Source organism: Theropithecus gelada, chromosome 2, assembly GCF_003255815.1.
Source record: "Theropithecus gelada isolate Dixy chromosome 2, Tgel_1.0, whole genome shotgun sequence".
NCBI lineage: Eukaryota > Metazoa > Chordata > Mammalia > Primates > Cercopithecidae > Theropithecus > Theropithecus gelada.
The window spans coordinates 18,159,618-18,172,385 of NC_037669.1; the positions used below are offsets into that span (position 1 = coordinate 18,159,618).

Genomic DNA, 12,768 nt, shown 5'->3' on the forward strand with positions numbered 1-12,768 from the left:
CTAAACTATTTAAATTACTAACTGTTTAAATAACTATTTATATAAAAATGCGATATCTTCCCAATTAAAGTAAATTCAGGCTGATTTTTTCCTTTAAACGATGTGGAAGTAATAACTATCAAATTGTTTCCGGGGCCATCTAAAATTGTTCCTGGAGTTATCTGTGTAAAAATTACCCCAACAGTATGTGATATTTTGCTAAGATAATAGCAGTCCATGAAACAGAATATGTATGTTTTCCTAAACTTTCCTCTTTCTCCTTTTAGAATTTTATAGAATCTTCTGTCACACTGTTTGAATCTGACCTAGAAGGTGGGAAGTTTATTGACATTACAAATCAGGAAATTTCTGATTTGGAAGAAATTGGCTTTGGCAGTAAGACAAGATCCATTCATGTTAAAAGTGGAGTGTAAGTTGCCCCCTCCTCTAAGAACCTTGAGAGAGTCTTTGGTATTTAAAATTGTTGTTTGCTCAATTGTGTATCACTCGTTTTTATGTTTTTGTTTTTTCTTTTTTCCCTACTAGATGGGTTGCCTACCAGCAAAAGTTCTTCTGTGGAGAACAATACATTTTAGAAAAAGGGAAATACAAATGCTTTTTTGACTGGGGAGGATCAAGTAATATAATCATGTCGATACGACCAATCCAACTGGTGAGCGAAGTATGAATATAGCCAATGCTGCATCATGTAATAGTATGCAATTGAATATGTGGAAAACACTTTTTAAAAGTGGAGTTGTTGAATGATGTCATGTGTGTATATAGAAAGAAAATGCAATAGCAATTGAATTCCTGTAGACTCCATAGAGAGTGGTAGATATTAACACATGAATGAGATGACTTCGTAATTTGATCAGTTCATTCACTTAACAGCATTTATTTAGTGTCTCTGATGTGTTGGACACTATGCTAATCACTGGAGATAAGAATTGAATAAGACTGTCCTGATGGTTCTCTGTTTCCCAGAGGAGATACATGTATGGACAATTAATGGTAGTATGATTAGTGAGAAAATGAAGTGTGTAGGCAGTGCAGGGGAGCAGGGAAAGGGAACACTCAGTGCCTGGGGAATTGAAGACCTTGCCTCAGAATAGGATATATTGGTGAACTGAGTGATAGTTCAAAGGATAAAAGCAATTTTTCTAGGCAGAAAGGGCATTTCACAAAGAAGGAATAATCTCCTTGTATGCAAATTCATGAAGTTGTAGAAGAGTGTGGCCAGTTTGGATAATAAACCCTGCAGAACAATAAGAGTGCCCATGAGATAATGTTCAGAAATTCACACTTCTTCTTTGTAATGGGCACTAGGCCGTATTTTTCTTCCACCTACAATATTACTTAAAAGTGAATTAGTTATAAATACTAAAATTATTATAAGAGAATTCAGTAGGTTATTTGAGAGCCATAGCCAATTCTCAGAGTCTCATAAATAGGTCAAACCATGAAAAAATTTTTTCAAGCTGGTTGCAGTGGCACAGGTGTGCAATCCCAGCACTTTGGGAGGCCAAGGTAAAAGATCGCTAAAGCCTAGTAGTTTGAGAACAGCCTGAGCAACACAGTGAGATCTCCTCTCTACAAAAAATAAGCAAAATTAACTGGGCGTGGTGGCACATGACTGTAGTCCTAGCTACTTGGGAGGCTGAGTTGGGAGGATCGCTTGAGCCCTGAAGATCAAGGGTGCAGTGAGCTGGGACTGTGTCACTGTACCCCAGCCTGGACAACAGAGGAATACTCTCTCAGAAAAGCAAGGGAAAAAAAAAAGAAAAAAAAATTTTTTTCAAAGGATATTTTCAAAACTTTCAAAAAGACAACTAAGATTATGTGATTACAATTTTGAAAATGTTTTAATATGTTTTCAGGAACCACTTGGGATAAATGAACCTCCGCATTTGGTATGTTTTAAAATATTCTTATAATTGTTAAATTGTTTACTAAAAGCATTTATACCCTTTCTCTCAAATCTTTCTCTTTTCTGCAGATAACTTTTATGTGTCTCTCTGGCAGAGCAGATTATATTGCACTTGGTATCTATGAGTAGAAGAATTTACATCTTTGTCAGTGGTTGTATTAGACTGGGTTTGTCACACTTCCTTTTGTTTTCTCCTGACAGAGCTGTAGCTCTGACCACTTTAGGGTCATTTTGAACTTCTGGCACTCTTTCTTTCCCATTGTCCATTCTTTCTTCAGTGTCACATTCTTCACAGAATATTATATTTATCTCTGGAAGAGCAAACTTACCATGGAAAAGTCACTGTCTTAGCATGCTTCTTATGTACATGTATTTCTAATACCTATAATCAAATATTTCTGAGCTAGTGAACTTCAAACCCTATATTCATTTCTACTGTATTAATGGTTTAAAGGGAACTGGACAATACTTTGGAGCCCAACATTTGTTTATTTTCTACTGAGGGCTAGAAATTGTACCTATTTAACATTTCTAATAAGTCCATAAGGTCAGTATTACTCCCATTTATAGATAAGAAATCTGAGATTCAGAATTTAAGTAAGTGCCATATACACAACTAGAAGTAGCAAAAGAGACGTTTCTAGTATGGACCACACTTGACAAAACCACATGTTCAGAATTTTACATCAAATAAAGACATAATCATGATGCGAGCAGTACAACTATAGAAGGAAGAGGGGGTGAGAGACGTTGCTTCCTTTGTTTTATTTTAAATTACAAATTCAGAAAAATTGTTGTCAAAAAGCCAAATATAGTGATTACTTTTAAATATTTGGCATTTGCTGCCTTTACATAATGCTCAGTGTTTTTCTCTGAATGTGTATGTTTTTCATATTCATGTCAGTGTTTATTTCAGACCAGCTTAGTTTAACCATGTTTCCATTCACAATGCTTTTGGGTTTTATTATTTTCTGATTAGCTCAGGCCTATTGGGAACATTTCCTTTCTGAATATAATTGAGTTGTATTTAGAGACACTTCCTGCCAAATTTTTATTTTGAAATTTTGAAAACTCCCAACTGTGGATTTTTAAAGTGTTTTTTCACATGAATCAAAACAACATGAGTAGATAGAAAAAAGAGAAATTATTTCAAACTGCGCATTTTTTGAGTTCTAAGTACAGATAAAAAGCCTCGTTTTTTAAATCTCTGTTTCTCCTGCTCCTACCTCCTTGTTCTTTTTTTATGGACTTCCTTGTTTGGGGCAGATTGCTGGGAGGATTTTCTTTATAGTACTTCCAGTCTAACTGGAAGAGAGGAAGCCGCAGAAAACGCCCAGTGAAATCAGCTCCACTTCATTTTTCTGGGTATGGCTAAGGTATTGCCTTGTGGAATAAGCATTTCTGACAGGTGTATGATAACTGGATATTTAGTAACACATGAACAAAACATTCTTAGTTTGCCCAGTATCAAAGGTCTTGTTATTTTCAGTGGATCAAATTTTCAGACATTCTTTTTGTGTATACTTACTTAAACAGATCTTGGCTGACACGCTGGTTCTGTTCTATAACTAGAAAGTATTTTCTCTTCAACAGGCAGTAGTTACAACAGTCAGATTGGCAATACAGATGCTGTGTTCAGATGGGGTACTAATTTTCCCTGAGGAATGAGGAGGAAGTTTCATTTCAGAGCTCAAGTCAGAGAGGGAATTTTTTTATGCTGGTAATTTTAAGGGGAACCTCAAGCAACCTAAGAGGGGAAAAGCCAGAAAATGTAGGTGTATAGGGATTAGTATACATTATGAGTGTTATGATGATTGAAAATATTGTTAATGACTGTTCTGGAAACATATCATGAGGAGATGTGGCTTATTTGAGATATTGGTGGAACGCCACCTTTTATTTTTTAATCTTATTTTTTGTTTTGGGATTAGGAAAGTTTTATTTTGTTTTAATTTTTTGTCTTTATTTCTTCTTTAAAAAAAGGGGGATACATGTACAGAACGTGCAGGTTTGTTACATAGGTATACGTGTGCCATGGTGGTTTTCTGGACCTACTGACCAGTCCTCTAAGTTCCCTCCTCTCACCCCTCACTCCCCAGCAGGCCCTGGTGTGTGTTGCTCCCTTCTCTGTGCCCATATGTTTTCAATGTTCAACTCCCACTTATGAGTGAGAACATGCAGAGAACACCACCTTTTATTGAGAAGATTTTTTTTTTTTTTCTGAAGGCTGAAGCTTGGTCATTATGTCTAATTAGCAACTCAAGATATATAGGATCGCTATAGAATTCTTCACTGTTAGCAAGTGACATTTTTTTTTTAATTTCCCTCCCAAACAAAAACCAAACAGAATATGTATTATCTGCATATCGTCATCATCTCTCTTACCACAAGTCCTGAATATTGGAATCTAGTACTAGATTAAATCTTATAACAGTGACTTTAGTTTTCAGAGGCGGTTGTAGTTAGGCATCATTCTCTAGAAATTCTAACCAGTTCTCCCCTTTGACTCAACCAAGTACTTTTTGTTTCTAGAATCTTTTTAAAGCCCATTTCCAGATATAATTAAATGTTTGGATTTATTTAAATATTGAGCCCCTGTTCCATTTTATGCATGATTCTCACCAAGAAAAACAACTAGGTATTTTCTTATATTGGATAATTTAGCCTCACTGAATTTTACAGTGATCACAGGATCTGTAATAACTATTGCTACTGTTTTCATGTATGGGGATAGGAAAGTGACAGCTTTAGGCAAATACAGTAAGATTTACAAGCAGTAAAGAGAAAACACTTCTTTGTGGCACTTTAACCAGATCATTTTTATAGGAGCCAAATCACAGAAATACTTAGGAAGAATTATTTCAGTAAAGAAAACCTTTATGATTAATAAGGGAAATGAAATCATTGTACATTATATAACCAATATGAGAAATATATAACACTGCAGTATGAGAAATATGTGATGTAATAGAAGAATAGAAACAAGACTTTTCCTTAATAATCAACATATTTCTATGAGGGAGGCTCAGAGGGCTAGAGAAAGTCTTATTTAGACAGGGAAGAAAGTTTCTCATAGAAATTATTTTAGTATTGGAGTAAGTCAAATTACATTAAAAATAATGCTGATATTGTAGAATAAGTAAGCACAGCTTCTTGTTTTGTCAGTAGTTCATTGCATTTTTAGTTTGTCATATTATATTAAAGATATATATTACCACATATTGTTAGCATATATTATAAATGAAAATTATGTAGCAAAAAGAATTTCTGTGAAATCTTCATAATATAGTGGAGATAATTTCTGCTCAAATGGTAGTTCTAAGAAAGAAGTACGATAATATATGTGAAAAGCAAACCAGAGGGATACTTTTTTTCCTTCACTTCTATTTCTAGTTGGGGAGCTGTTAGGGATTGAGCCGTACCAACATGGCACAGAAGGATGGGTATAGTTTGGAAAACACTCATCTCTTGTTTGTCTATTTGCCTTGGTTTTAAGCAACCTGAGTTGTTTTGTATATTTGTTATCCATTGTTCTGTAAAGGAAGCCAACATGGTCATTTATCCAGCTAGTTTTTCCAAAGACTTAATTTCTCCAAGGCTCGGTCACTTAATTTCACCAAGAGTAGAAACCACAAGTTAATTATTATAATCAGTAAGCTCAGAGTTGGTTTCTGTATGGTCGATCCTCAGAACATTATCATGAAATTGTTCTGTTTTGAGGATTGATAAGGTGATGAAAATGAGGTATATTTTTGTAGAGTTGGTCTAATTCTGGGTGAATCATATACCATATCTCATCTAGTAAACTCAGATAAGCATTTAACCCAGTTTTTAAAGTTTGGACAAAGACTATTTTAACCCATCAAATCAAGAGATACTTTATAACATTATTTCTGCATGTGTATATGGATTTTAATTAATTTTTCTGGGTATGAAGACTGAGACAAAAAACTGGAGGTGGCTACTATATATACCATCTGAAATATGCTTCACTGGCATTATCAGTAGTCCAGGATTTGATGTTTCGTGGCTTCATTGTGAAAATGGTGAAGTATAAATCTTCAATTCAGCAGTATACAACTAATTAACTGGGAATGTAGTTAGTGAGCAAGACAACATGTCTCTCTTCTCATGTGGCTTTTCTTTAATTTTTATTAAGAATTTCCATGCAGGAGAAATTTCTCTGCATTTTTTGGAGGTTAAAAGTGATTTGCTTTTTAGCCTCACATTTTATATGTCTTTAAGTTAAAAAACCTAAGTATGTCTTGGTTTGGACTTCATTGCTTTGCTATCCTCTGTATCTGCTACAAGGACTACAACAGAAACTTGCTGGATCACATCTCCTTAAGGCAAGAAGTCCCTTGATGTTTTAATGCTCCAAATACAGCGTGGTTTCACAGTAGGAAGTGGTGTTGTACAAGCCACAGATGATCATGGGGAATTAGTTTTCTCACCTCCCTGATTTTGACTGATCTTTGATAACAGATCAAGTAAGGTCAGAGCAGAATGAGATAACCAAGAAACAATTCTTCTAAGAAAAGGCCTTTGGGAAGACGAGGGAGGTGAACATTAGCTGCTCAGAAAAGCCTTATCCTCGATGACAGCACGAGCAGATGGTCTGTTATGATGTGTTCTGTGCCCTAGTGCAGGCCTGTCAGTGCAGGGTGGACCTGTGGGCCATGTTGTTCCAAGTCTCCAGTGTATTATGAAATTTTTATGGGCTCTTTAATTTTTTTCATTCCTATTGTAGATTCAAGGCTACTAGAGTTGTAGATTATTATATATCTGGTCTAAAGGGAATTATAGTTGAGATTTCATGGATTTTTCTCGACAAAATTGACTAAAGTAGAAATGTAGTTGTATATAACTATAAGCTGCACATTTAAGGCATTCTTATCAGAAAACCGAAGCCTGTAAGCTGAAATACATGACACAGATATCTTTCTTTCTTCACCATAAATCTTCCACTAATCCCGTCATTATTATCTCCTCTGCCATCTGCTCTTGTGCCCTCCTGGGTACTCTTCATGCTTGCTTATGGGCATGCGCTTGTGCTCTCCTCTTCTCCTTATATTAACTGTGGATCAGGAAGAGCTAGGGAGAGAAGCATCTAACCATGTAGCCTTACACTAATCTAAGCCTCTTTCATGTTTAGCACTAAATTTCTTCTTATTTTATACATCCAGTCTCAACATAGGGCATAGTGATTGTTTGAGAGAATAAAGGACCACATGTTAGTGGAGGAAGGACTCTAATGTACTCTTTTATAGGTAGAATTGTTTTCTAGGCCTCTGTTCCCACAATTTGGTGGAAGAGAGGCAAGAAAATGGTAAACAAACAGTGACGTTCCATTCCTGAAAACATGTAAGAAAGCAAGTTTAAGGAGCGTATCATTATCCCTAATATGAATTCATTGATAATAGGTAAAACATGAGTCTGATATTTTGCTACATTTTATAAATTCATGAAATTAAAGGTTTTTATTTGCTTTTGATCATCTAAGACCATTTTTTTTTTTCTGTTTAACTGTTGTGGTGTTGTTCTTGTAGCTCAAAGTATTCAGTAAACCAGGGTTCCAAGGTGAATGTATAGATTTTACAGAAGAAACTTCTGATTTGACTTCACTCATACCATGTTCTTTTAAAGTTCTTCGAGGTTGGTAAGTATGCTTACTTAGTGTTTTCTGCTGTTATTTAATAACTAATGTTTTTAAATTTACAGAGATATATTTTTTGCATGCACAGTGAATCTTTAAAATTTATCTTCAACAGGCATTGGTTACCTGCTAACTGATCTATATTAATTTTGCTTAATTTGTATTTTGAGCTATGATGGAATACAGAAAAGCAGAATGCTGATTAACCAACTTAGGGAACATTTTGATTTTTGTCTCTCACTGTGATCTTAGATTATTTCCTAAATATTTTGAATGTTTATATTGTATATTTACTGTCTCACACAGTAGAATGCGATAAAAAATACCTGGTGTTTTTTAAAGTAAGACATATTAATGCTAATTTTTTTTACCTTTTAACGAAGTGTTCATCATCCCCCTTTCACAGATGTGGAAACCAGGTTCAGAGTTAGGGTTTCCCAAGATCACATACCAAATTTCAGACCCATGATTCCTTTGGTCTTTTTTTCTCATCTCTGAATCGGATATTCTTCCAATTGCAACAATATACTGTATATTTTTCACGTGTATATGAAACTACATGTGATTCTCACAGCTAAAATATATTCTACAAATTTTTTATTGTGCTAAAATATACGTAACATAAAATTTACCATTTTAACAATTTTTAATTGTACAGTTCAGTGGCATCTCTGTGTATCAAACATCTACCTAGCAACGTATCAAAGTCTCTTTTCTTCCTTTAAAATATGTTAGGTTTGTCAGTTTTCCTCCCTTCTCCCTTGAATCATTAGAGACCTGGGCCTTCTATTTTTCGCTTCAAAAACTTCAGTCTCTTAGCTACCCCCTGTTTCAGTGTCATCTAATTTCTAGTGTTTACCCCAAACAAATCACAGTCCAATTATGTGTCCCAAAATCCAGTTTAATATTTTTGCTAATGCTTTAATTCCCAGCCATTTTCTAGTACCAGTCCAATCAAGTTCAAGCTCTTTCTTTTCCTGACTAGCCTCCTTTTCCTATCCATTTCCCATCCTATTCTCTTTTCTAACATTTGCTTTCCTCCATACCCTCTATACCAGGGGTCAGCACACTTTATAAAGAATCAGATAGTGAATATTTTTGACTTTGTGGGTTCCACAGGCTCTATCCCAGCTACTCTCAACACTGCTATTAGACATAGCACAAAAGCAGCCATACACAATACACAAACCAATAGGCACAGCTGCATTCCAATGAAACATTATTTATGGACATTGACATTTTAATTGTATGTAACATTTACATGTCATGAAATAGTCTTCTTTTAAAATTTTAAGCCCTCTGAAAATGTGAAAACCAGTCTTAGCTTATGGGCTGTTTGAAAACAAGCAGTGGGGCAGATTTGGCCCACATGCTGTAGTTTGCTGATGCCTGTTTCATACCAAAGGTTGGAGGTCTCTGGTAAATCTAGCCAGCAGGTGTCATTTGTTTGGCTTATACGCTAGATTAAAAAAAAAATTGTATTAATACAATTTTTACAAATGTAATACATTAATACAAATGTAAGTATTAATACTTACATTTAGGTAAGTAGGTAAGGTAAATGTAATTAATACTTACATTTAGGTAAGCTGTTTTCCACCTTCTCTTTAAAATCAGAAGATTTTACAACTTGGAGAAAGCTTTTGCCTTTGTCAGTAATTAGCTGGTAGTGAGTAGATTGCATATGTGCTTTCCACCATACCATAATCACCACCATTCCCAATTTTTTTCCACCTGGTACACTACTCAAATCTGCATTACCTGTGTGGTCTCCTGAAGGTATATAAGTTTGTGACCCCTGCTTAATAATAATTCAGATATATCCTTTAAGGTTCAGTCCACTCCATTATTTCTGTTCACCTTCTTGATTAACCCTAAATCAAGCAGTCCTTTCCTTCTCCTATTTCCTATAGCTCTTCTGCCTTGAGCCTCCTTGTATTTGTTTTTTTTTATATACTTACCTCTGAAAAAGAAATGTGAGTTTTACAACATTAAAACACAAAGTAGGGCACAATAAGTTAAATAGAGATCTGCAACTCTAATAAGAAATAAACACACACACACACACACACACCCCAAGGACCTGAAATCATTTTGTTATTATTATTTGGCTCTGAGTTCCTTCTCCACTAAGATAGAAGAAAATATTTTACAAGATTTAGGATCATTGTCTGTTAATGAGAAACACTGAAGTTTTTCTGGAGGAAAATGTATTTTTCTTGACACTGAATAATAGGACAAACTAGTCACACATGTCTCTTCATGTAGGAAATATACAACAGCAGGATAAAAGAATACAAGAACTATGACAATTGTGTAAGCACCTGGAATGTGTGAGAGACCTGGATTTGAGCCCAGTTCCACCATTTTCTAGCTATGTAACTTTAGGCAAAATGGGTCATCTCTCTGAACCTCAGCTTTCTCATCTGTAAAGGAGGAGTAATAATGGTACCTACCTCAAAGGTTTCTTACAAGGACTAAATAAAATAATGCACTAGCTTTATGCCTGGCACACTAGAAACCTTTGATAAATGTTGACTATGAAATGCTTATTACAGTAGAAGACATGACAGTAAATTATAATGTCCCACAGCATTTCTACGGTTATCCAAAGTTAAACTGGTCTGGCGAGAGTACAGTTCTGGTGATCTTAAAATACAGGGCTAGAACTTAACCACACCAAAACTAAATTAGTAACAGTCATTTAATTTTTCCCTTGGGCTCATTATTTTCAAAAGGGTGGGTGTTTAGCTATCTTTTGATGAATACTGTATTGAAGATAACTCACTATTGAAGATTCTAAGGGGTTTCTTTTTAAAATTTTCTATTAGTTGTCAGATTTGTAGGTGACAAGTTTTATATACTCTTGTGTGATTTAAAAAAAAAAAATCTGTCTTCTATACTCATCTAAACTGAATACAAACATTTTTAATTTTTCCCAAAAAGAGCTTATAATCTGTTCAGGTACTTAATAATCACCCTGATCTAATCCCAGAGTGCTGTATATGAAGGCACTAAATAAAAAGAATGTCTTTAGCTTAAAGCATACATCGTCTCATTTCAAACTTCATCTCTACCATTGAGTAGTTTGAGGAACCGTGGGAAAATCACCTTACCTTTCTGATCTTTACTTTTGCTGCCCATAAAAATGAGAATGTTCCTAACTCATAGAATTATTAAGGACACCATGAAATAGTATATGTAAAGTGCCTAGCCTAATGCGTGGTGCATCATAAGCAGTCGAGGAATAATAGTGGTAGCTGTTGTGTGTGTGTGTGTGTGTGTGTGTGTGTGTTTAAGCTGGTGTGGTGGTGCTTTGCACCACTTTCTATGCCCTACCCCTACACCAGTTCCCACAGCAAAATAATGAGCCTATACTGCCAAGTGAATGCAATTTGACTGAATGTTTTACTGCTTGGCTTTTAGCTGGCTCCTCTATTACCAAGAAGACGTGTTTGTTAATCACTGTGTGTTAGAAGAAGGCCTCTATGCTGACCTGACTTCCTGCGGTTGCCCAGCATCTAAAGTCAAATCTCTCAAGCCCATTGACTATGTAAGTACTTTGCAAAATGCATACTTATAAGACTCTTTTTCTTGTCCAGTTTAATTACCACCAATGATAATGTGAAGTTGGAAGAAATGATAAAAGGAGAAATATCAAAATCTGAAAAATATGAATAATTCATTTGTCAATTGTAAAACTGAGGTTCACTCATGAAATCCAACCAAAATGTAATATTGATATTCTTTTTTTAAAAAAAGCAGGGGTGTAAAACTCAAGAATTAGAATAATGTAGGCCTTGACTTAACTCCCAGTTTGATACTTTAATCAATTTGAGTGACACTGGCAAAGTTACTTGGCTTACCCATCTATAAAAATAAAATAATAACAATAGCACTTACAAGGGCACTGGGATATTAAATGAGATGATGCTTATAAAGTGCACAGCATATGGTGAGTTCTCATTTAAATGTTAGCTATTAGTACCATGGTTGTTGTTGTTATAAAAATAACCTGACCACTTTATTATTCTACTAGGTAAGTCACATGACAGTTTGTCTGCTACTAAGGTAGCAGATTCTAAATTCAAACCTGTTTTGGGGAACAGGGCCTTTCTGTCTGGTGTGTGCAAAATGATCTGGGTCACCTTGGAGGCCCATATTTATAGAGTAAGTAGGTCTTCCTTTCCACCACATTTATTTAGAATTTCAAATGTGAGAAAAATGGGATCACAACTCCAGGACATCAATTCTGGACTCCTGGTCAATAGGATCTGTGCAGAGGAGGTAGTGAGGATCTTGGATACTTTCAAGATATCTAGTTATGACAATTCCTTGGCAATATGTTTGGTCAAAGCTTCAGTTTTACACAGAGCTGATTAGAAACTCTACCTAATAGTAGTAGTGACTCAAACCTTTCTGTCAGAGCTGACTCCAGGCACAATGGCCATACTCAGGATCTTTGATCTCAACCTAAGCAATGTAGTCCTATTTCACAAGGCATTCCTGGGTAGAGTATTCTTGGCATCAGACTAATTATAGAGTCTTGGCTGAGAACAAGAATATAAATAGTGTTCTTGGTCTCTCTCAATGGCTCTGTAGACACCAACATGGAAAAAATAAGTGGCTACTAACACTTCTTGTCTGTTGGAGGAAAACTGGTTTAAAAAAAATATATATGATCTGGCAAGTCTCTGCAGGCTTTGATAATGCTGGAAAAGACACTGGAAGGTAGTAGTCCACATTTACTGGAAAGCGATTTTTAAACAATTTTTAGTGGCCAAATCAGCAGACAGATACTTAATTGGTGTTAACTCTAAAAGCAAAAGATAGAGGTCTAAATTTGAAAGTATCATCCCAAAAGGATTTTGTACAACTCTTAATTCAGTGAACTAAACCAAAAAAATTTCTAGGGAGGGCATTTTAGAAGCAGGGTCAAAATTAATTAGTGTTACTGTTTTTCTTTGAAGGGTTATAATTCCTTTAGATTCATGAAGTGTAAAATGAAAAATTTGGGATGAAAATAAACAGAGATGTTTTCATGTAAGTTGTCATGTGGAGTTGCATGTCCCTAGATTTGGTCCTGTGGAACCCAGGCAGCATAAGCGAAGGTGCCTATTGGGAAGGACTTGAAGTCTATAAACTTTTCACTTCAAGAATGGGTTAAAGAGTATATTCAGTTTATGTAAGGGTAGCACGTTAG

At 35.2% G+C, this 12,768-nt stretch overlaps 1 protein-coding gene across 1 annotated transcript in view; it reads left to right on the forward strand.

The window, feature by feature from the left end:
* The window catches only part of CRYBG3 (crystallin beta-gamma domain containing 3), a 124,313-nt gene that overhangs the window by 84,018 nt on the left and 27,527 nt on the right, over positions 1-12,768 (forward strand). The window contains exons 13-17 of the mRNA XM_025376029.1: positions 267-409; positions 526-652; positions 1,860-1,892; positions 7,459-7,568; positions 10,992-11,118. Coding sequence (XP_025231814.1) covers positions 267-409; positions 526-652; positions 1,860-1,892; positions 7,459-7,568; positions 10,992-11,118 — 540 coding nt within the window. The remainder of the gene's footprint in view (positions 1-266; positions 410-525; positions 653-1,859; positions 1,893-7,458; positions 7,569-10,991; positions 11,119-12,768) is intronic.